Below are 22,555 nucleotides of genomic sequence, written 5' to 3' on the forward strand. Positions count from 1 at the left end.
GGATCTTGTCTCTACTGTTGTCTTATTCTTTCCACATCTAAATTTGTTGTGATACTAATGTAATGGCCTTCTTGTGTTAGAAATTGCCCTGATTACATACTACATGGGGTCAGGCAGAGGGTTTAAAGGTAAATCATGCACATCTGTGCCTCCAGTGAGCTTACCAACCAAAAAGAGAAGGGACTCATACATTCAAATAGCTGACCAAAACAATGTGAGGTAAGTATTTAATGGATACAGAAGGCAAATGAATTCTCCCTGGGGAGAGTGCTTCATCAGAACATTAGGCTATATGGTATCTGTGTGGTCATTGAAGAATTTAGGCAGATTCCAGTAGGTAGCTTGGAGAACTAGCACTTCAGGCAAAGAGAATGGCCTAAAGGGAAGGAAAAATAGACCAAATAAGAAATAATGTATTTTACCTAAGTATGGGGGTCTATAAAATAATATTGAGAAATAACATCATAAGTATAGTTTGAAACCATCTTTCTTTTCTTTTTCTTTCTTTTTTTTTGGGGGGGGGGTCCGGTCATGGGGCCTGAACTCTGGGCCTGGGCACTGTCCCTCAGCTCTTCAGCTCAAGGCTAGCACTCTACCACTTGAGCCACAGCACCACTTCCAGCTTTTTTCTTTTTGCTTATGTGGTGCTGAGGAATCGAACCCAGGGCCTCAGGCATGCAAGGCAGGCGCTCTACCACTGAGCCAACTTCCCAGCCCTCTTTTCTTTTTCTCTCCTATGAATTTATTATATGAGTCCTTGAATATAAGGCTAGAGAGTATGTACTTATATTCCAGAGACTTTGAAGGGGTTGTGTTGGTTTGCTTGTTTATTTTTAAACAAAGGACTATGATCTAAGTAAATTATTACAGTAGGATTCAGTAGTGACACCAGAGTAGATCAGTTATATCATTAGTAGGAGACATTAAATAATAAAATTTGGGCGCAGTAGCAGTGGAACTGGAAAGAAGAAATAAATGGAGAAATGAGCTTAAAATGGGATGGCTCTATGATGTTAGGGAAGAGGATACTGACTGGTTTTGTGATACATGCTTCATTTGAGTGCTCTGGCATAACCAGGTAGCAGGCAGATGGAAGGAAGGCTTATAACATGGGGCAGGTACCCACACAGAAGCAGTGAAAATAGATGGGACTACTAATAAGTAGTAGATAGAGAGAAGTAGAAGCTACGGATAGAACTGTTAGCATTATTACTTAGAGAGGACAGTAACATCAAAGACTCAGTACCAGAGAAAGATGGAAAATTCAGTTTTTATCATTACTAGGAAAGTCTAATGTGGTAATTAAGCAATCAACAGTGAACATATGGGAAAGCTAGTAAGTTTCAAATTCAAAGCAGCTGGTACAATAGCTATTTTAGGATATGTAATGAATGGATAAAATGATAAAACAACAAGAAAAGTCCAAATGAAATCAGACAGCATGACTTCATTTATGTTCAGTGCATTTAGTGGTAAAGTGCTTATGCAAGATAGTTACAAAAATGAGTAAAATATGGTTACCTCCATTAAGAGGCTTCTAGCCAAGTATGGGGAAAAAGATCTAAGCAGATGATTGCAGCACAGTGAAAGCCATAGTGTTAAAAGCACAGGGATGTGGAAATCAGTATTCTGTTTTCTAGAGGCACAGAGTAGGGTGAGGGTTAAGGTGAGATTCCCTGCAGGAGGCTATACCTGCCCAAAGGAAGGGCATATTACAGTGGAGGAGAGGGCTTGATAAAGTTCAAGCTGAAACATAATGTGGAAAAACAAGCTGGAGAGAGACGCACAGATCATGGGCAGCCTTGTAGATAAGAAGCTGGGAATTTGCCCAAGTTGGTGAGGGGGTAAGAGGAATTGGCAGAGTTTTAAGGCAGAGTTGACATTCAGTGAAGAGAATTCAGTAGCTTTAAGGACTTTAAAGTGGCAGATGTCCACCAAGACGCCGTTTAGAAGTCTCTGACAGTAACCAAGATCAAACAGCTGTATTATATCACTCTGAGGGGAGCAATTTCAGAAACCGAAGTGAAGTCAGTAGAACCTGCTGACTAGTGTCAAGAATGTAGAGGAGACCTGGGGTCCAGGTGGCCCCACCCTATATAGGAATGGAGGGGACCAGGAATAATTGACCACAACAAAATGTATCATAAGAAACTGCTTGGTGTGAGGACTCACATCAAGTGCACTGTGCAGTCTGAAGCTAGCCGTATTTTGTTTCTCTTTGAACATCCAGTTGTCAAAATGTAATGATTAAAGCTATATTTTTTGTTTATCTTTAAAATTTTTTTGCTGTTTCAAAAACATTTTTATTTTAGATGGCAAGATCTTTCAGGAAAAAGTCCAGTCAATTATGTACTTGAGACACTCCAGCAGTGGAGGGAGATCCCTTGCCAGCCCTGGGTTTCTGGTGGTTAGCCCATCTGGTTTTACTGCTTCCCCATCTGAAGGTAACAGCAGCAGCAATAAAAGTACAATCCTGGCTTTGCTTCTGAGTAGTCAAAGATAATTAACCTGTACATATTTTAGCAATACAATATAACCTGATGTCCAAACTAAATAAATGGAATATTAAACTTAAAACTGGAACCACAGTCTTCCTGATCTCTACCTCCCAGGTAGCTGGGATTACAGTCATGAACCACTCTGCCTGGCCTCTTGTCTTTCTGATTTCATCACTGTCCTCAGTTCTCTTTACCTCTGCTCTCCATACCCAACTTAGATAGCATTTGCTTGTCCTTGGCTCACAGATAGCTATCTTTGTCCTCCTGAAAACTGCAACCATATTTTAATGCTGCTCTTTCATTTCTATTTGGAATGCATTTGTTTTCTGTGATGTATATAATCAAGGCTTTAAGCGTACAACACTTTTCTATTTTATTAATTTCTCTTAACAGACTGCTTTATCTCTGCTTTCAGAGAAACAAAAAAGAAATAGATGCAGGTTTTCTAGCTGTGAACTGGCCATATGCCCTTTCCCTTGCTGACAGGCTCTGCTATGCTGGAGTATGGCTTTTACTGTCAGCCCAACTTAGGCTTCTATAGCTCCACTATGATGAAGTAGTGCAGTGTAGAGATGTGGAAAAATAGGACTAAATGTCTGAGTACTAACCTCTAATTGTGCTTTCCTTCTAAAGTGTTTCAGTTCTTTGGTGTATTTATTTTAACATCTTAAGGCTTTGTTTTAGTATTTTTTATTTGATATTTTATCAGAAATGTCTGTTTGAAACATTTTTTTGGTGCTGGTCCTGGGGCTTGAACTCAGGTGTATCCTTGAGCCTCTTCATACTCAAAGCTACCTTTGAGCTCCACTTGAGTCATAATACTGGCTTTTTCTGAGTAATTTATTGGAGATAAGTCTCGTGGACTTTATTTCCCCATCTGGCTTTGAACTGTGATCCTCAGATCTCAGCCTCCTGAGTAGCTAGGATTATAGGCAGAAGCCACCAGTGCCCAGCTATCTGAAACATTTTGTAATATGTCATGCCCCTATTTTGCTATATGATTTGAACAGAATCTTTTTTAAATTTTACTTTATTGTTATAGAAGTGATGTACAGAGGGGTTACATTTATATGAGTCAGTAATGAGTACATTTTCTTTTGTATAGTGTCATCTGTTCCCTCATTCTCTCCCATTCCCTCCCTCCCATCTCCACCCACAGTGAGCAGAATCTTTTTTCAGCTTTATCCCTTCAGCCAGAATCAAGAGATAGCCGGAAAAATGCCCTAGGCTGTGGGACTATGTTGTAGCAGAACAGGGACAGCTAGAGAACGTGTGAAAATGTGGGGTTCCTCTCCCTGCCCTTTGCACTCTTGTCTAGGCTGGAGTCTGAGAAGTGTGATGTACTAACTGAGAATATCTTCACCTGCATTCATCTATGTCCTGCACTCTTGCTGTGATCTGTGTGCACCTATATTCTATGCTCTTGCTGTGGGAGCAGTTTTTCTGGTCTCCTGCATGGAATATTAGAAATAATAAATGAGAGAGTATAAAAAAGAGAGAAGATCAGAAATAAGTGATTACAAATACAGAGGAAATAAATAGCTAGATTCATAGCTTAATAATAAGCAGCACCTTTTATTGAGCATGTGTTCCCTGATAGGTACTATACTAGTTATAACACAAGTATGGTCTCTTCCTTTGTACAGCAAGCATACATAATAGATTCTCAGAACCTTCATTTTACATTTTTGGATCCTACCACTTCAGTGGTACAATTGAGTGACTTCCTGAGACTCCTGAGCTAATAGACCTGTCATTTGAATTCAGTCCTCTCTTGTTGCATAGAACAGACTCATTCCCCTTCATCCTGGTGAACTCCATGCACATCAAGCTTCACTTCAATCACCTCCTACCCACTGCAGCAGAACCACTGATCCTAGTGACGCTGCATCATGCCATCACTGTTGTATTAGGTGAAGGAGGGAGACAAAACATGTTTTTGAAAGATTTTAATAAAAACAAGGTTTAAATGATTATTGGATAATAAGAATGTTAGCCATTAAGATCACTATGTGCCAGGAGGGGGAACTGTTGTCATGGCTGTGAATACACTGCAGAAGAACAGTGTTCCTATGCGATTGATTTAGAAGTAGTGAATAGATTTATAACAAGTATTTTGCTGTCTGCTCTTTCTAGGAAACAACGCCTCCAGTATTATTCCACAGCAGACAGCGGCCCACATGCTGCGTTCTAGAAGCCTGCCAGTGTTTTCTACCTCTTCCCCTCCAGTGCAGCCACACAAACTGAGTAGAAGTTTGGGCTGTAGTATTGACAAGTTACAAAACACTGTAGATACCTTCATTGCCACCCAGCCTGAGAAACTGACTCCTTTGGGGAGTTCAGACATGCTGAAAACTGGTAAAGAGGATTCGTTTGTCAGTAGCTGTGAGTCTGCAAAAGCAGTTTGTGGAGTGGAAGCTGTTCTTGGACCCCAAGCCTCTGCCAATGGTGTCCCCACAGGAGCACTGGGGGTCCAGGTAGCTAGAGTAGACAATAACAACCTGGAGGCAGAGCCCAGATGGGATGGTGACAGTCCTGGGGAAGAGTCCTGCCCACGCCGACCTGATCACCTGAAGGGATTGGCCTCCTTCCAACAAAGCCACAGCATGATTGCAAGCCTCGGGCTAGCTTTTCCTTCACAGAATGGATCTGCCACAGTTGGCCGGTGGCCAAGTCTTGTTGATAGGAATACTGATGATTGGGAAAACTTTGCCTTTTCTCTTGGTTACGAGCCAAAATACAGCCGAGCTGCAAGTACTCACAGGTACTCATGTTCTCATGAACCCTTGTTTGTGAAATAACTTTGAAGAATCTCTGTACTTACAGAAAAGCTGTTACTATGCCACTGTTCATGAGAGCTGCTTTTCCTCTGTTAGATAGCACTAAATTTATTTGAGGCCAAATAGCTCTCAATAATAAAATCTCTTATGGTCTATAATTATTAGATAACTTTTTTTTGCCTGTACTGGGTTTGAAATTCAGATTCTTACACATTCAGCTTGCTTGTCCAGCTCATACTTTACCATTTGAGCCATCCTTCCATCCAAGCTTTTTGCTGGTAATTTTGGAGATGGAGTCTTGTGGACTTTCTTCCCTGGCTGACTTTAATCCCTGATTCTCTAGATATCAGCTCCTGAGTAGTTAAGATTACAGGCATAAGACACCAGTGCCCAGCCTAAATTTTTAGTTTAATTTTTTTAGTTCCCAGAGGCATTGCATGGGGTGCCATGCGGTGAACCTTCCCATAGTGGTAGAAATGTCCTGTCTGTGCTATCCAGTTCGGTGGACATAGCCACATACTTGTTGAGCACTTGAATTATGGCTAGTTCAGCTGAGGAACTGAATTTTTAGAAATTTAACTTTAAACTGAGTGCTGGTAGCTCACACCTGTCATCCCAGCTACTCAGCCTAAGATCTGAGGATCACAGTTCAAAGCCAGTCTGTGCAGAAATGTCTGTGAGGCTCTTACCTCTAATTAGCCAATTTTTTAAAAAGCCAGAAGTAGGGGGGGAGGGGGAGCCGGGAGGAGTGGGGGAGGCAGGGGGAGGATGGGAAGGGATGGGAAGGGGAAACAAAAGAGGAGGCTACAATGCTTGATAAGAAATGTACTCATTGTCTTGCCCATGTAATTGTAACCCCTCTGTACAGTATTTTCACAATAAAAAAAAAAAAGCCAGAAGTAGAGCTATGGCTCAAGTGATAGAGTGCTAGCCTTGAGCAAAAAGGAGCTTCGGGACAGTGCCTAGGCCCTGAATTCAAGACCCCAGACTGATACACATACAAAAAAAATTAACTTTAAATAGTTTAAATAGCACAAGTGACAGTGACTACTGCCTTAAACATCATAGATACAGAATAGTTACTCCTAAAAGCATCCATGCTGAAAAGTGATGGTAAATTTGTTAATCATAGTTAAATTAGGAATTATTTTTTAATTTACATGGTAAATTTACTACTCATAAGTACCTGAGGAAAGCTTCAGGCAGTTTTTTTCTGATTCTTTGCTACTAAGAGTTTTCTGGCCTTTGTTTTAGTGTAACTGAAGACTGCTTGGTACCTATATGCTGTGGATTGTATGAACTCTTAAGTGGAATCCTCCTCATCCTGCCTGATGTTATGCTTGCAGATGTGATGGACAAACTTATTCCAGCAGACACACTCTTAGTCCTTGTTAACCACCCATCACCAGCTATACAGCAAGGAGTAATTAAGGTAAGGGCAAATACTATATATGTGTTGTTTTAGTCAGGAAAATAAAAGTCCATGGTCTTTAAGATTTTGAATATTATCTAATTTTAAGTCCTCCATTTATTGATTCATATCAGTGTTTTAAATTTACCAATAAACCCATATGTCTGAGTTCTTAGTCTAATTTGTAAAAATTTACAAAGAGCATGTAGTTCATTAGAAACCTATCCTGCATGTGCCTATTGGCCATCCTTCTTTCCTCTTCAGAAAAGTTTCTCTGTAAGTCTTTATCCCACTTATTTATTGGGCAGTTGTTTCTTTGAGGAATTGTTGTTGGGGGATTTAATTTTTTGAGTTCCAACTATATATGAGAACCTTGTCCATTGTATGGCTAATGAAGATCTTCTCCCAATCCATGGGCTTTCTATTGACCTTGCTAGCTATGTCCTTTGCCATGCAGAAGCTCTGCAATTTCATGCAATCCCATTTGTCCAACCTTTCTTTGATTCAACCTCCCTAGCCATAAAAGAAATGTGAATCAAAACAACACTGAGATACCACCTCACCCCAGTTAGAATGGCTATAATCAAGAACTCTAATAACAACAGATGCTGGAGGGATGTGAACAGAAGGGAACCCTACTGCATTGTCGGTGGGAGTGTAAACTTGTTCAACCACTTTGGAAAGTAGTATGGAGGTTCCTCAGAAGACTCCACAGAGAGCTCCCCTATGACCCAGCAATCCTACTTTTGGGCATTTACCAAATGATCACAAACAAGACCATACTAAAGCTACCAGCACACCTATGTTTATTGCAGCATTATTTACCATAGCTAAGATATGGAACCAACCCAGATGCCCCTCAGTAGATGAATGGATCAAGAAAATGTGGTATATATACACAATTGAATTCTATGCCTCCATCAGAAAGAATGACATTGCCCCGTTTGTTAGGAAATGGAAAGACTTGGAAAAAATTATATTAAGTGAAGTAAACCAGGCCCATGGTTTCCCTTATTTGCAATAACTAGGATATGTCTGAGACAAGCAGAAATGGTCAGATAAGTTGATGTTAGGCAAAATGAACCCCAAGACAAGGACTCAAAGGGTTTTTCTTTCTGTCTCTAACATATTTATAAGATGATTTTTTTGTTGCTTTGTATGTCCCTCCCCCACGGTATAACCCGTTTTCACTGTATTTGATGTTGGTATAATTTGTGGAGGGGAAGGGAAAAAAATAAATGGTTTAAATAGGGATTCAGGTGTACCCATTGCAACAATGAGATGTACAAGATGTCAAAAAACAAACTTTACAACTTTGGGCGGGGTTGGGGGGAGGGGGACAGGGGTCAGGAGAAGTGGGGGGATGTGGGAGGGCAGGGATGGTAAGGGGAAACAAAGGAGGAGGCAACAATGCTCAGTAGGAAATGTACTCATTACCTTGCTCATATAATTGTAACTCCTCACTATGGTATTTTCACAATTAAAAAAACTTATTAATAATTAAAGAAACCTCTCCTGCTGTGTGTCATGTCAAGTTTTAGATATTTCAGGTCTCAGCTCAGTTGTCCCTGTTTCAGAGAGTTCTTCCCTAACCACCATATCAAAATTACATATGGCCTTACTCTTTATGTACTGTATCAAAGCATTTTGTTTCTATTTGAACTCAGAGTCTGGATGCTGTCCATGAGCTTTTTTGCTCAAGGCTATTGCTCTACTACTTGAGCCACAGTGTCACTTTTGGCTTTTTTTGGTGGTTAATTGGAGATAAGATTCTCCTGGACTTTCCTCCCCAGCTTAGCTTCAGACTGTGATCCTCTGATCTCATCCTCCTGAGTAGCTAGGATTACAGGGTGAGAGCCACTAGTGCCCAGGGAGAAATGACTATTCTATTTGAAAGAGTCTAGAGTACCAGATTTGTAGGGAAAGTGTAGACACTGATTATTTTTTCTTCAGAATTAGGCACAAGACTGCTAGTCTTCGAGGTGACCTGGACTCACTGAAAACAAGTTTCCCCATCTCAGAAGTGTGAAGATCTCAAGATAATCACAAGCATTCCACATTTGTTAGAGACAGGGTTCATTTTTCTATGAATGTGGCATTTTTTAGTTTTGCAGTATGTGACATGTATATGTTATTGACAATAAGAATACATGAAATTATAGATAATAAATTATGAGTATGGTACACTGATTTGTGTATATCATATTAAATTTTGACACATGATTTAAATTATCTGATTCTTTTCTTTAGCTATTACATGCATACTTTAATAGAGCGTCTAAGGAACAAAAGGATAAGTTTCTGAAGAATCGTGGCTTTTCCTTGCTAGCCAACCAGTTATATCTTCATCGAGGAACCCAGGAATTGTTAGAATGCTTCATTGAAATGTTCTTTGGTAGACGTATTGGCCTTGATGAAGAGTAAGTGTATTCTCCCTTCTACCATGATTGAGGATCTTTTGTCTTAAATGTAGAATTTAGTGAACTACTCTAAAATTATTTTTCATGCTATCAGAAAAAATAAATCTATTTTTATATGATATTCTTTCTAGTATGACCTCTTCCTAGCTAGAAACAAGAAGCAAGTAAATACTGTATTAAGTGGAAGAGAGTGACAACTCAGATACAGTCCAACATTCCAACATGAGAATGCTACTTGGAAAGAAAGATGGCTTATTGTTTTCAATGACAGGCAGTCCATACAGGAGGTCCTATATGGTTCTGTTGGAGATCCTCAGTTCCCTTGGAGCCCTCAGGTCATTGGAGGAGTTCCCAGATGAGCTGATTGCTAGATGTGACCCTGATGTAATGGTGATAACATAGCAATAGGTACAAAATAAAAAAAGATTTTTTTCACTTAAACTAAGAGTTTGGCAGGAAAAATTTTGTTTCCGTTTATAATTGAGTAGAGAAGTATGTGTCTCTTATGGTAAACAGATTGAGATCTTGGGGAATTATTATTTGCTGCAGTAATCTCAGTGGTACCTTCTATTCATATGTAGCTTTTGGCTTTTGCAAAATAGGTCTCATTATCTCATTTGATTCTCACAAAGCCTTGAGAAGAAAGTAGGACACATGAATTGGCTGGATAAGGAAAATGAGGCCAAAATTCTTAAATAATTTAGCTCTAACACAGAGGCAAGTGGTTGGAACAGGAAAACAAGATTCATTCCTTTGTGCCACATCTCTTTCACCCAGCTCACTGTTTTTTAAATACTACGTAAAATAATAACGATTTTTTACCATTTTTCCAATGTGTAAATTAATAATAATTTCCCTTTATGCTTACCAACATTACTCCCTAAAAGAAACATCCTTCAAACAAAAGGGACTTCTGGATCAATTAAAATGAGTCATTTGAAGATCTGAAAAATGTATGCATATTTGTGCATTTACCTTAGGCTATTCTTTTGGCAGCAGTTTTATCTTCTTATTTTAACCTATAATCTAAAGAAGGCTATGTAATTTTTATAGCTTCAAAATCGGATTCACAAAATGATCCATAGTTTCAATCATTTATTTTCTTATCTTGTGACACAGTGCTTTTCACATGTTTTTCCTTCTCTGTGTATTATAGATTTGATCTGGAGGACGTGAAAGCCATGGGACTCTTCCAGAAGTGGTCTGTCATTCCCATTCTGGGGCTTATAGAGACCTTGCTATATGACAACATACTTCTGCACAATGCTCTCTTACTTCTCCTCCAAGTTTTAAATTCTTGTTCTAAGGTAGCAGACATGTTGTTGGACAATGGTCTACTCTACGTGTTATGTAACACAATAGCAGCCCTGAGTGGATTAGAAAAGAAGTAAGTTTTAAAGTGGTACTGAAAATTATATCTGATAAATCTTAGAGGGGACAACCTTCATAGTAGGCTGTTCCTTCAAGGCATCTTATTTTTTTTTTTTTTGGTAATGCTTCCAAAGAATTTCCCACAAAATGTATTAGTTTGGTGAGGGCATGTTTTTCATCATTGGCAGTGATCAGTTAAGAAGAAGGTAATGATATGACTGGCTTTCTTAAGTATTTAGAACTTGAAGACAAACAGAATATCCCCAAATACATTTAGTAAGCTTCCACTATTGTCCTATAAAATGCTCATCCCCATCAGGAATATGAAATTGAGAATCAAAGACATTGGATAGATAAGTCATTGACTGTCACACAGCGTGTAAGCAGCAGAGAATTTAGACTGAATCTGTCTTACTTCATGCTATCCTATCATTCATGTATTTTGTCCCGACAACTGCAAATTAGTTTAAGTTAATAGATACTATAATAATTATGATTTATTTATAAAAATAGAGAATATTGCATTACTACTGACTTCCATCCATTAATTCCCAGTACAGAAGTCAGAAGTACACTGACAAACAGCACCAGTGACACACCTGTAATCCTAATTACTCATAGAGATCTAAGAATCTTGGTTCAAGATCAACAAAAAAAGCTGGACTTGAGCATCAGCTTTGAGTGAAAAAGTCAAGCAAGAGCTTGAGGCCTTGAATTCAAGTTCCATTATCAGCATTCACACAAAAAAGTACATTGACAGCCGGGTACTGCTGGCCCATGCCTGTAATCTTATCTGCTCAAGAGACTGAGATCTGAGGATTGCAGTTCAAAGCCAGCCCAGGCAAAGAAAGTCTGAGAGATTCTTATCACCAATTAAACACCAGAAAACTGGAAGTGGTACTATAGCTCAAGTGGTAGAGTACTTGCCTTGAGCTGAAGAGCTCAGGGACAGAGGCCAGGCCCAGAGTTCAAGCCCCATGACCAAAACAAAACAAAACAAAACAAAAAACCCAGTACATTTGCAAACTGGGAGCCAGCAGCTCTTGTCTGTAATCTTAGCCACTCAGAAAGCTAAGATCTAGAGGATCAATGTTTGAAGACTGATCCTTTACTGTAGAAAAGTCTGCAACACTTCATCTAGAGGTGTGACTGAAGTGGTTGAGTGTCAGCCATGAGCGAGAAAGCTGAGCAAGAACCCTAGGCCCCTGAGTTCAAGCTCTGGTATTAGCGCGTGTGAGCGCAAACACACACACAAACGCCTGCAACCTACATTGACAAAGGCTACCTACCAGTTGATTAACAGCTTTAAAAGGCATCTCAGATTATTTTTTATTTATATTTGTATATTTTGTATCTCTACTTACTATTTACAATGTACCATTTAACTAACAAAATAAAATATAAATTTCTGGAAGCATCTTAGTATACATTAAAGCATATTAGTGTACAATAAAACATGGAAATGGTGCTGTGGCTTAATGTGGTAGAGCACTAGCCTTGAAAGAAAAAGCTCAGGGACAGTGCCCAAGCCCTGAGTTCAAGCCCCATGACCAACAAAACAACAACAAACACTGATGACATTTTTTGTACTGAGAACAGAACGTATATTTTTTTGTGGGGGGGGGGGGTCAGTTGTGGGGCTTGAACTCTGGGCCTGGATGCTGTCCCTCAGCTCTGCAGCTCAAGGCTAGCCAGAACATATTTTTCATGATGCTCTCTACCAAAGAAAGACTCTTTGTACTCAAGTCAGTTCAGCTTTTGTTGGATACCTATTTTACTTAGGGTCTATGTACAAGGCATATGAGAGATAGAAGAAAGTATGGAATATTATATTTTCATAGCACACAATCTAGATTGACATTCACATGACATGGGAAAATAGGAAGGCACTTCGGGTTTGTTCTGAAATGGATTTTGCTTTTTTTTTTTATAAAAACAAATGGTATTTACTGATAGTTGCTATTTACTGTTAATTGGTCTACATCAGCTACTTTCTAATCCTTACATGACTTGAGAAGTATTTGGGCCTAATGTCATATCCTAAGGTAGATTATCAAGCTGTAACTGTACAACAAAAATAACAGATTCATACTGTTGTGCATTGGAAACTGATTGGTATATGTTAACTGCTATTATTTCTTAGAAACTTTAAAATCCGTATGATTTATACAAATGAGATTCAGAGAAGTTATTGATTTACTCCAGTTCTCCATGTCAAATGTTCCTACTCACTCCTTTCACCCTTGCTAGCATATGGGCTAGGCACTGCTCATGTACTTCCTCATGTTTCATGTTGATCTCTATTACTGTGCTTGCCACTGGTTTGTCTGGCCCTCTGTAAAACTGCATATTTGACAGGTGACAGGATAGAGGGTGTCTTCTTTCTCTCCCTAGTGGACATATTGTATTATTTGCCATAGAGTAAGCATGAGGAAATAGTGAACAACTGCATGCTTGTAAAATACTCAGCCAGTTCTCTTTGTTCTACATTATTGGTGCTTTTTCTTACCATTGCCCTGGTTTTGTTTCGTTTTGTTTTTTGTTATCTTTAGTATTCCTTTGAATGAATACAACTTGCTTGCATGTGATATACAGCAGCTTTTCATAGCGGTCACAATTCACGCTTGCAGTTCCTCAGGCTCACAATATTTCAGAGTTATTGAAGACCTTATTGTACTTCTTGGATATCTTCAAAACAACAAAAACAAGAAGACACAAAGTAAGATTTTGCTTTTATGGGTTTGGGGGAGGTTGTATATTAGCCAAACATGTTATGTGAGTCTAATCTCTTTCTTCTCAGTAGCTTCTACTGAAGTTCTGACCTTAACTTTGTTCTGACCTTAGCTTTAACAACAACAGCAGGGGGTCAGATTTGGAGTAGCAAAAATAGAAAAAGTGATGCCTTGATATAATTGGTAGTTGGCAAGGCAAAAGAAAGAAGGTTCTGCCTTTTCTTTCCAAGTAGTATTTCAAGACTTTGATGTAGTATCACCTTTAGATTTCTTTAATAGGAGATAGTAACATGAAAACAGAACTGCTGGTTAAATTTTGTCTTATGTGCAGAAAATCCTGTTCTTTGAAGTAATTGTGTAAATTGTAGGAAATTTCTGAGCTAGTGTTTTTCCACTGAGATTTTTTATAGTGACATTTGGAAGTTTTCTTTGAATTTCCTCTTAAGCACATTTTTGGGTAGAGCCATACAGGGCTATAAACTCAGGACCTTAAGCTTGCCAGGCAAGCACTCTACCATTTAAGCCACACCCCGATCCCTTATTTGTCCAGATAGGGTCTTGAGCTTTTTGTCTGGGCTGGCCTCAGACCACAGTCCTCCCACATAGCTGGAATTACAACTATGAACCATCATGCCCAACTTGTTTGTTGAGATAAGGTCTTGCTGAGATAAGGATAGAGGCTTGAGCGTCTATCCTTCTTATGTATGTCTTCTGAGTAGCTAAGATTATGGGCATGAACCACCACACTTCGCTGAACATATTTGAATGTTTTTCAGCATCAAGAACCCGTGCTGATCAACCAATTTTAATTCAGATCTGATATATTATTGCTTAGATATTAGGTTTTAGAGTTTATAGTTTAGATATTGGATAATATATAAAATAAGTTCAGTTAAAAAGTTAATAACCTCATAGCTTGAAAACATCCTAGTCTCTTCTACTTGTAGATATAGCTCTTGCCCTGCAGCTTAGAGTTCTCCATGCTGCTATGGAATTTATAAGGAGCACAGCGAATCATGACACTGAAAGCCCAACAGATACATCCCTCTCACCTTCTACTCCCTACCATGCAGTCTTTCAGAAGCAGAAAAGCATTGCTGGTGAGTAATAAAGTGATACTTGGTTAATTATAGATTGATGATAGCTTGACTTTTCTCTGTTCTGATGCCATTCACATTTTTATAATTGTATCTTGGTTCAGCTGTACAGTTTGAGAAAGTGTTCTTCCCAGAGGAAACTACACCATCACTGATTTTTCTTCATTGCTGTTTTTTCTCCCTTGTGGTGCTGGGGAAATCCCAGGTCTCGCACACTTTAGGCAAGTGCTCTATCACTGAGTTTCAGCCCTTTCTCCCCAGGTGCAAGCACCATGCTGTAAGATGAGGAGATGAATGAAAAAAAGCAACAGAGATTCTGCCCTTGTAGAGAGGGTCAAATAGAGCAGGGAAGTGGAGAGGGTTGGGTAGAAGGGCACCTGATATCCACGTGGAGCAAGGGAGCACCATGCAGAAGTAAAATCTAAGGGGATGAGAGAGGGGTGAGCAAGGTGGAGTCCGAGGCAAAGCCATTCAGTGAGACAGGAGCTGTAGCCATTCAGCGGGAGTGTGGCAATGGAGGAGAGTGACCAGAGGAGGCTGCACGGGATGGTACAGGCCATCTCACCTGTTGTGGACCACGTAGGGAGTTTACATTTGGTTCTGGTAGAAAGCCATCAGAGGTATGATAGAATCCCATGTTCCTTTTGTAGACAACTGGCTTCTGTGTGAGCTGTGTGTTGTAGGAAGTAGGGAAGTGCTGCAGAGCCCAGATCAGCTGCTGTAGGAGTAAAGGCAGATGATGGTGGTGCACAGATGGTTAGAGTGTACTTTCTTCCATCAGACCTTGTCGTCAATCTTCATGTATCAGTCATAAGTGTTGATACTGTTAAGCCACCTTAGGTTTTCCACAAAACCTGCTATTCCCTTTATGTAAACATCATCCAGAAAAGAAATCTAAACACCACAAAACATGTGTATACATGTATATGTGTTTGGTGCATATATACATGTATATATTTCTGAACTGAATGTTTGGCATGTTGCTTTAAGTAAAGTGCCCTTAAAGAGACTTCTATGTCCAAATGTGTCCTCTATGGTAGTCTACTTTTCTTGTGTGTGTTTGATACTATGCAATTTTTAAAATCATGGCAAAAAACTTAAAAATTAAGGAAAGACTAAATGTGTTTTATAGTGCTATATTTAACTTATGCTAAATAAAACTTACATAACTAAAATTCCTAAAACATTCATATAACATAACTTATTCCCACTATTCATCTTTCCTTGTTTAATATCCAAACAAAGTCTTTCCTCCCTTCTGTCCCCAGCAGATGTGTGTCTTTCCCTTATCTAGCAGCAGTCTTAGATTCCTGTGACCAAAAATGACTTTTAGCATCTTCCTTTGCAGGATTACATTACTGAGCAACTGATCAAGTGGAATTACCCTCTTCTATCAGGGGTACACTTCTCCCTGCACATCCACTCTTGTGTTTGTCTCTTCTCCATCTCCATACCTTCATGCTGGTACCTGAGCCATCACAGCAGCTCTCTTCCCATTTTTTGTTTGGCCCTGGAATCTTCCAATCTTCTATCATGTCTCTGTTCGGATATAAGCATTTCTGTCCCCCTAAGTGTCAGTGCCATACACAGTTGCACTTTATTATTATGTTTTATTCTTTTTATGCTGGCACTGTCAATTGAACTCAGGGCCTCATGCTGTTACTTGTCTTTTTCATTCATGGCTGGTGTTCCACCACTTGAGCCACACTTCCAGTTCCAGCTTCTTTCTGGTTAATTGGAGATAAGATTTGTCTGCCCAAAATGGCAATCTTCAGATCTTAACCTCCTAATTAGCTAGGATTAATGGCCTGATGAGCCCCCAGTGTCCAGCTGTGTTTTGTTGTTGTTGTTCTTTGATTCAGTTTTTATTTCTTTTTTGTCATTCGTGGGGCTTGAACTCTAGGCCTAGGTGCTGTCCCTGAGCTCTTCAGCTCAAGGCGAGTGCTCTTCCACTTGAGCCACAGAGCCACCTCTGGTTTTCTGGTCGTTAATTGGATATAAGAGTCTCATGGACTTTCCTGCCCAGGCTGGCTTTGAACCACGCTCCTCAGATCTCAGCCATCTGAGTAGCTTAGATTATAGGCGAGAGCCACCGGCGCCTTCTTGAATCAGTTTTAAATGGGCAACAGACTTTTAGTCTTTTTACTATAACAGCTTCTTTTCTTTTTTCTGTCTCTTGTAGTTTCTTACATGGCGTTTATGCACTTTAAGTAAATGCAGTTTCTGTGAATGATATAAGGGCTATCGAATCCTCCAAGTTACCTGCTTTAGCTTACTCATTTTTCATACTTACTTCATCTGAGAATTAGTAACTACACACCCCACAACTTCTCCTTGTGTCCTGCACATATCTGTTCATGCCAGGGCAGCATAGCTATTAGAAGTCTCTCCCCAGATTCTTCCCATTTGGAATGCTGCCAGGATTTAAATACTTTTTTTTTTAACTTTTCAGGGGTTTTTATTTGTAATTTTTTTCTGAACTTCAAAAGGTTATACGAGGGTGTTTCAGTTTAACATGTCATTCTGTCTCATACCTCTTAGTTAGTGACACACCATCCGTCTTTCTCTCCCAGCCTGTCTGTTCTGTCCCCCAGACTTATTTCACATTTCTTACTTCCTTTACCACATAAATAAATTGAATGTTCTTGCAGTATTTGTCCCTTGTATCCTTTTTTATTCATCTATCCCACTCCCATTACCCTTCTCTTAGAGTCTTGTTGCAGCTTTGTGATATTCATTTTGTTAAACTGTTAATTGTTGGAAAGATTTGCTCCATGGGGTTTCACTCCTTCATATACTATAGTCAACTAAATTGCATATATGACTATGCTTCTATGTATGATTATGTGGAAGATTGTATTTTGGGTGTAAGATTTACATATGAGAGGAAACATGCCAGAATTTAAATTCTGTCTGTGAATTCAGTTTGCATAATATTGTTCTATATGTGTTAAATTGTTTCTTTGTAGTTAAAAAAAAACAGGCACATATATTTGGGAAAGATTATGTTTGCTTTTGTAGTAAAGGGTTTTAATTTAGGACCTCATGCTTGCTAGCAGGCATACTTGAGCCACACCCCAGCTCGAGAGTATTGTGTTTTTTTTTAATATTGCTTCACTGTTAGGTACAAGTTATGGTATAATGTACACTGGCTTTGGGCCTAGTGTGATAGTATATGCCTGCAATCCAACTCCTAAGGAGGCAGAGATTAGGAGGGCTGTAGTGTAGTTCGGGAGGTAAAAAGTTAATAAGACTATCTCAGCCAACAAGCTGAATGCTAAGAAGGGAAGCATGGGTAGGAGGATCACAGTTGAGGGCCTGTCCTGGGAAAAACATTGACCTTATCCAAAAAATAAATAAAGCAAAAAAGAACTGAGAGTGTAGCTCAAGGTCCCGAGTTCAAACCCTAGGAACACCAGATAAAAAATATGTACTTACACAGTATAGTCACAAATTAATAAAACTGACTACCTAAAATACTGAACACTTGAAAATATTTTAGTGGGATAAATACCATTAAAATCTTGTAGAACAGCTGGGTACCAGGGACTCAATACTGTAATTCTAGCTTCTCGGGAAGCTGAGATCTGAGGATCATGGTTTGAATCCAGCCTAGGCAGGAAGGTCTCCAATAAACTACCAAAAAGTTGGAAGTGGAGTTGTGGCTCAAGTGTCAAGGCACTAACTTTGAGCAAAAAGCTCAGGGACAGCACCTAGGCCCTGAATTCAAGCCCCAGGACTAGCAGTTCCCCCATCCAAAAAAAAAGGCATTAAAACTTGTTACAATTCATTATATGTAAGTAATTTTACAGGAGTAATTTATGGAAATTGATATTTGTTTTCACAATTTAAAACAAAGGTTCAATTCCAATGAAGGGTTCTGTTATTCCTCACCTACCAAGATGTCACTTTGGCTCCTATGGCCAGCTACCAATGCCCTTCTCCAGGGGTCTGTTAAGTGAAGACTCCTCCCCCTGGCTCTCTCCTGGATGTGATACCAACACAGTGCCTCCCAGAGAAGGTGCAGTAAAGGAAATGGAGTGGTTCTCCGGGAATGCTTTTGGAGTACTCAATTCCAGCTGATGCTTACACCCGAATCACTGTGATGGCCAATCACTGGGCTTTGTTCCCCTTTTTCATCTCTCATTGGCTGATTTCTACTTTGTCACCTCATACTCTTTTCAAAATTAAAATTCAGCTACAATAATTATTTAGAAACCAGTGTTCTTATGAAAACATAATTTACTCTAAAGTCTTGATGATTTTAAAATACAAAGAAGTGGAATGGTATCCAAAGAGATTTTATTACTAAAGCATTTTTAACCACTAGTAATACCTAGTATACCACTAGTATACTTTTAAGAGTATTAGACACATGATGACCTTTCTATGATGCCATGTGTATCACTAGCTTCAACATTGTCATTTTAGACTTGGAACCAAAAGTACTGTTGCACTTCTTTGAAGAGGGAAAAATCATCCCTTTCTCTCAATCACCTACCTTAATATAAATTTAACTTTGAAATAACTTTTTCTTTTCATGGCCTAGTAATCACACAGTTGTAATAAAAATAGATTTCCTTGATCATTGCACTGACATTGGATGTTTTAATTTTTATACTTGAAGGTCCTCGAAAATTTCCCCTAGCTCAAACTGAATCTCTTCTGATGAAAATGCGTTCAGTGGCCAGTGATGAGCTCCATTCGATGGTGCAGCGACGAATGAGCCAGGAGCACCCCTGCCACGCCACGGAGGCGGAGCTCGCACAAAGACTGCAGAGACTCATCATCTTAGCAGCCAACAGGATCATCTACCAAGGTAGGACGAAGGAGGTCATTAAGTAGGCCCAGGGAGTTCATGTGTTCTTTCTTGCATGTTCAATTGAAGGAGAAGTAATTTCAGAAAAAATGGTGGTTTTTCCTTTTAACATCCCACCTTATAAAAGGAATTTTTTTTAAATTTTGGAACTGATAGTCTTGAATTGAAGCCCATTTTTTAATGTAGTAAATACTTAGATAGACCATTAATTTAAACAATATAGTACCTCCATGTTGTCTTGTTTTTCTTTCGCTTTGTGATAATTACTGATTTGGATGCAGTTTTAAGAAATAATAAATCCTGTATAGCATTTACTCTTGTTTCCAGTGAATCTTGCCAAGGCATAATAGAGTATCACTCTGTGGGGAGTGACATGAACACAGGCAAGAAACAGACATTTTGTCCCCAAAGGGTCCCTCTTGCCCTTTTATAGCCACACCCACATCCTCCCAAGCCAGTCCTCCTCAGCTCCTGGCCTAAACCTCTAATCTGTCTTTTCAAAATAAGCTAGTCATAGCCGCACAAGCCTGTGGTCCTACCACTCAGGGCTAAGGTGGAAGGATTGCATAAATCCAGAAATTCCAGGCCAGTCTGGCAACCTGACAAGACTTCATTTAAAGACAAAATGTTACATGCCTAGAATCATACAGCACATACATAACCTTTTAGGTTGGCTTTGTTCACATGGCCCAATTCTCTGGAAAGCCAGAGCTTGTTGCATATATGCATTATTGTTACTTTTATGTTTGACTTGGCAGTTTTCTATGGTGTGGGTGAACAACAGTTTAGTTTAACCACTCACCTGTTAAAGGGTATCTGGGCCATTTTCCCTTTGGGCTTGTTACAAATAAAGTTTCAACATTCTTGTACAGATTTTTGTTCAAACAGAAATCTTTATCTTTCCGAGATGAGTATCTCTGGACACATGTCTTAGGCTATATGGCAGTTACATGTTTAATTTTTTTTTAGCATTTATCAGATGTATGAGGGGAGGTTTCATTGTGACATTTCCATTCATACATGGAAGGTACCCTGATCAAACTCACTCTCTGTTTCTCTACTTCACCTCCTCTCTCTTCTTACATTGATTTCAACATGTTTCATTGTTCTTTGTACATGCATATATGCCATGTTGACCATATTGATGTTCCTTTACCCTCTCTGTTCGCCCTCTCCCTCCTGTTGGTACCCATCCTCATGTATTTCATTGTTACCACTTAACTTTTCCTGAGTGATGATGCAATTTTGTATTCCTATCATAAGTGTACAATGATTCAAGATTCTTTGCATTGAGTATTTGAGGTGGTCACTACTTTTTATTTTAGCCAATCCTGTAGATATACAGTGGTATAGCATTGTGGTTTTGACTTGCATGTCTATAGTGGCCAATGTAAAGGTAATACCTAGAGTAACCACTAAAAAAGCTGTGTCAAAAGGAAAATGCACTGAAAAATACTATACATGAGAAGCTGAGGCAGGAGGGTCACAAGTTCAATGCCGGTCTGGGCTACAAAAGCTAAAGAGGCTAACTGTCTAAAAGAGAAACTACGTCAAAAAGAAAAGCTTAGTGTATGTAATGTTCTTAGCAGGTGTGCGTACACACCTACACACAGTTGAGCATGTCAGGTAATAAATGTTTACCTGCTTTATTGTAATACTCATTCAACAGTGTGTATGTGTTCAAAACACCAAGTTCTGTTCTTTAAATATATACAATAGATAGTTTCTGTAAAGACAAAACATTAAAATAGTATAGGTAAGTCAAACTGGAATTCTGAAAAAAAAATGTTCATATAACCTCAGGAAGGCAAAAGAAGAATATAATCATTGCTAATCACTAGATAAGCATGAAAAAAATCCAAGCAGGGGAAGAAGGGTTGTGAGATAGCATCATTCTGTTTTAGCTTTTCAGATTTTTAATTGGGGCAACAGGCTCCCAGGCTAGTTAACATGTAAGTTGGATAGCACATAAAGTGAAACATTCAGCTCTGCAGATCCATTCCAAGAATCATATAGTCTGAACAATTTTGCATTTGATCTTATCTTTCATTAGTAAATTAAATCTTTAATTTAGAATTTCATGACATAATTTTAAATGTCTATATTGTTTTCAGTTAATTCTTTATTATGTCTAGTGTATCCAGCATACCTACTACACTGATGTTATAGTAACTGCATTTGTAATTTAATGGAGTATTTCTACCAGCGTCAGTACCAGTTATAACAGCTAGGTGTCAGTGATAGGACTAATGTTTTTTTGTTTCTTAATTCAGAGTTTAACCCAGAAGTTATTGACATTTTGAGAACTCCAGAAAATACAACTCAAAACAAGACTTTGGTTTCTCAGACTGAAATTTCTGAAGAAAATATGCATGAACAGCCTTCTGTCTTCAATCCATTTCAGAAAGACATGTTGACATATCTGGTAGAGGGATTCAAAGTGTCTATTGTAAGTAAATAAATTACTTGGTGTGTTCATTTGTGCAAAGAAGGCTTTGTGTCTGTGACATGTCTTCAAAATAATTTTCTTTGTGCTTTCAGAGAAACTGAAACCACTTGAATTTTTAATAATAGAAAAATATATATTGCTAGCTTAATTATTGGAAAGTGCCTTCCTCTGCAACATTGGTTTTTTTTTGTTGTTGTTGTTTTGTTTATTTTGTTTTTGTTTTTTGTTAGTCATGGGGCTTGAACTCTGGGCCTGGGCACTGTCCCTCGGCTCTTCAGCTCAAGGCTAGTGCACTACCACTTGAGAAACAGCACCATTTCAGCTTTTCTGGTGGTTTATGGAGATAAGAGTCTCATGGACTTCTTGCCCAGGCTGGCTTTGAACAGCAATCCACAGATCTCAGCCTCCTGAGTAGCTAGGATTACAGGCAAGAGCCACTGGCATACGGCTTACAACATTGGTTTTTAAGGTTGTGCCCTGAAAGTCATTTTCTTTTTCTTTTTCTTTTTTTTCTTTTTTTTTTTTTTTTGGTCGGTCGTGGGGCTTGAACTCTGGGCCTGGGCGCTGTCCCTCAGCTCTTCAGCTCAAGGAGAGCGCTCTACCACTTGAGCTACAGCGCCACTTCCGGTTTTCTGGTGGTTTATTGGAGATAGGAGTCTCACAGTCTCTCTTGCCCGGGCTGACTTTGAACCGCGATCCTCAGATCTCAGCCTGCTGAGTAGCTAGCATTACAGGGGTGAGCCACCAGCGCCCGGCTGAAAGTCATTTTCTTATATAGTCTAGAAGATCAACATCAGAAAAGAGAAAGGGTTTGATGAATAAGTTAATACTTATTCTGACTAAATTAGTAGCTTTTAAAAAAAATGACTTTATCATTCTACTCTTGAATTTCTGGAGTATTTTAAGGTTGAGATTTTGTCATAAACAAATACACCACCTTCAAAAGAATACAGTAGTGACTGGTGTCAGGGTTATTAT

General features: G+C 39.0%; 1 protein-coding gene across 1 annotated transcript in view; it reads left to right on the top strand.

The window, feature by feature from the left end:
• Lyst (lysosomal trafficking regulator) overlaps positions 1-22,555 on the top strand; it is a 144,391-nt gene that overhangs the window by 69,032 nt on the left and 52,804 nt on the right. Inside the window, exons 22-30 of the mRNA XM_069998084.1 lie at positions 2,313-2,444; positions 4,635-5,262; positions 6,533-6,710; positions 8,940-9,109; positions 10,266-10,496; positions 13,033-13,199; positions 14,160-14,312; positions 18,937-19,128; positions 21,402-21,577. Coding sequence (XP_069854185.1) covers positions 2,313-2,444; positions 4,635-5,262; positions 6,533-6,710; positions 8,940-9,109; positions 10,266-10,496; positions 13,033-13,199; positions 14,160-14,312; positions 18,937-19,128; positions 21,402-21,577 — 2,027 coding nt within the window. The remainder of the gene's footprint in view (positions 1-2,312; positions 2,445-4,634; positions 5,263-6,532; positions 6,711-8,939; positions 9,110-10,265; positions 10,497-13,032; positions 13,200-14,159; positions 14,313-18,936; positions 19,129-21,401; positions 21,578-22,555) is intronic.

The sequence above is a fragment of the Dipodomys merriami genome, unplaced genomic scaffold (genome assembly GCF_024711535.1).
Source record: "Dipodomys merriami isolate MVZ:Mamm:240054 unplaced genomic scaffold, mDipMer1.0.p SCAF_51, whole genome shotgun sequence".
Classification (NCBI taxonomy): domain Eukaryota; kingdom Metazoa; phylum Chordata; class Mammalia; order Rodentia; family Heteromyidae; genus Dipodomys; species Dipodomys merriami.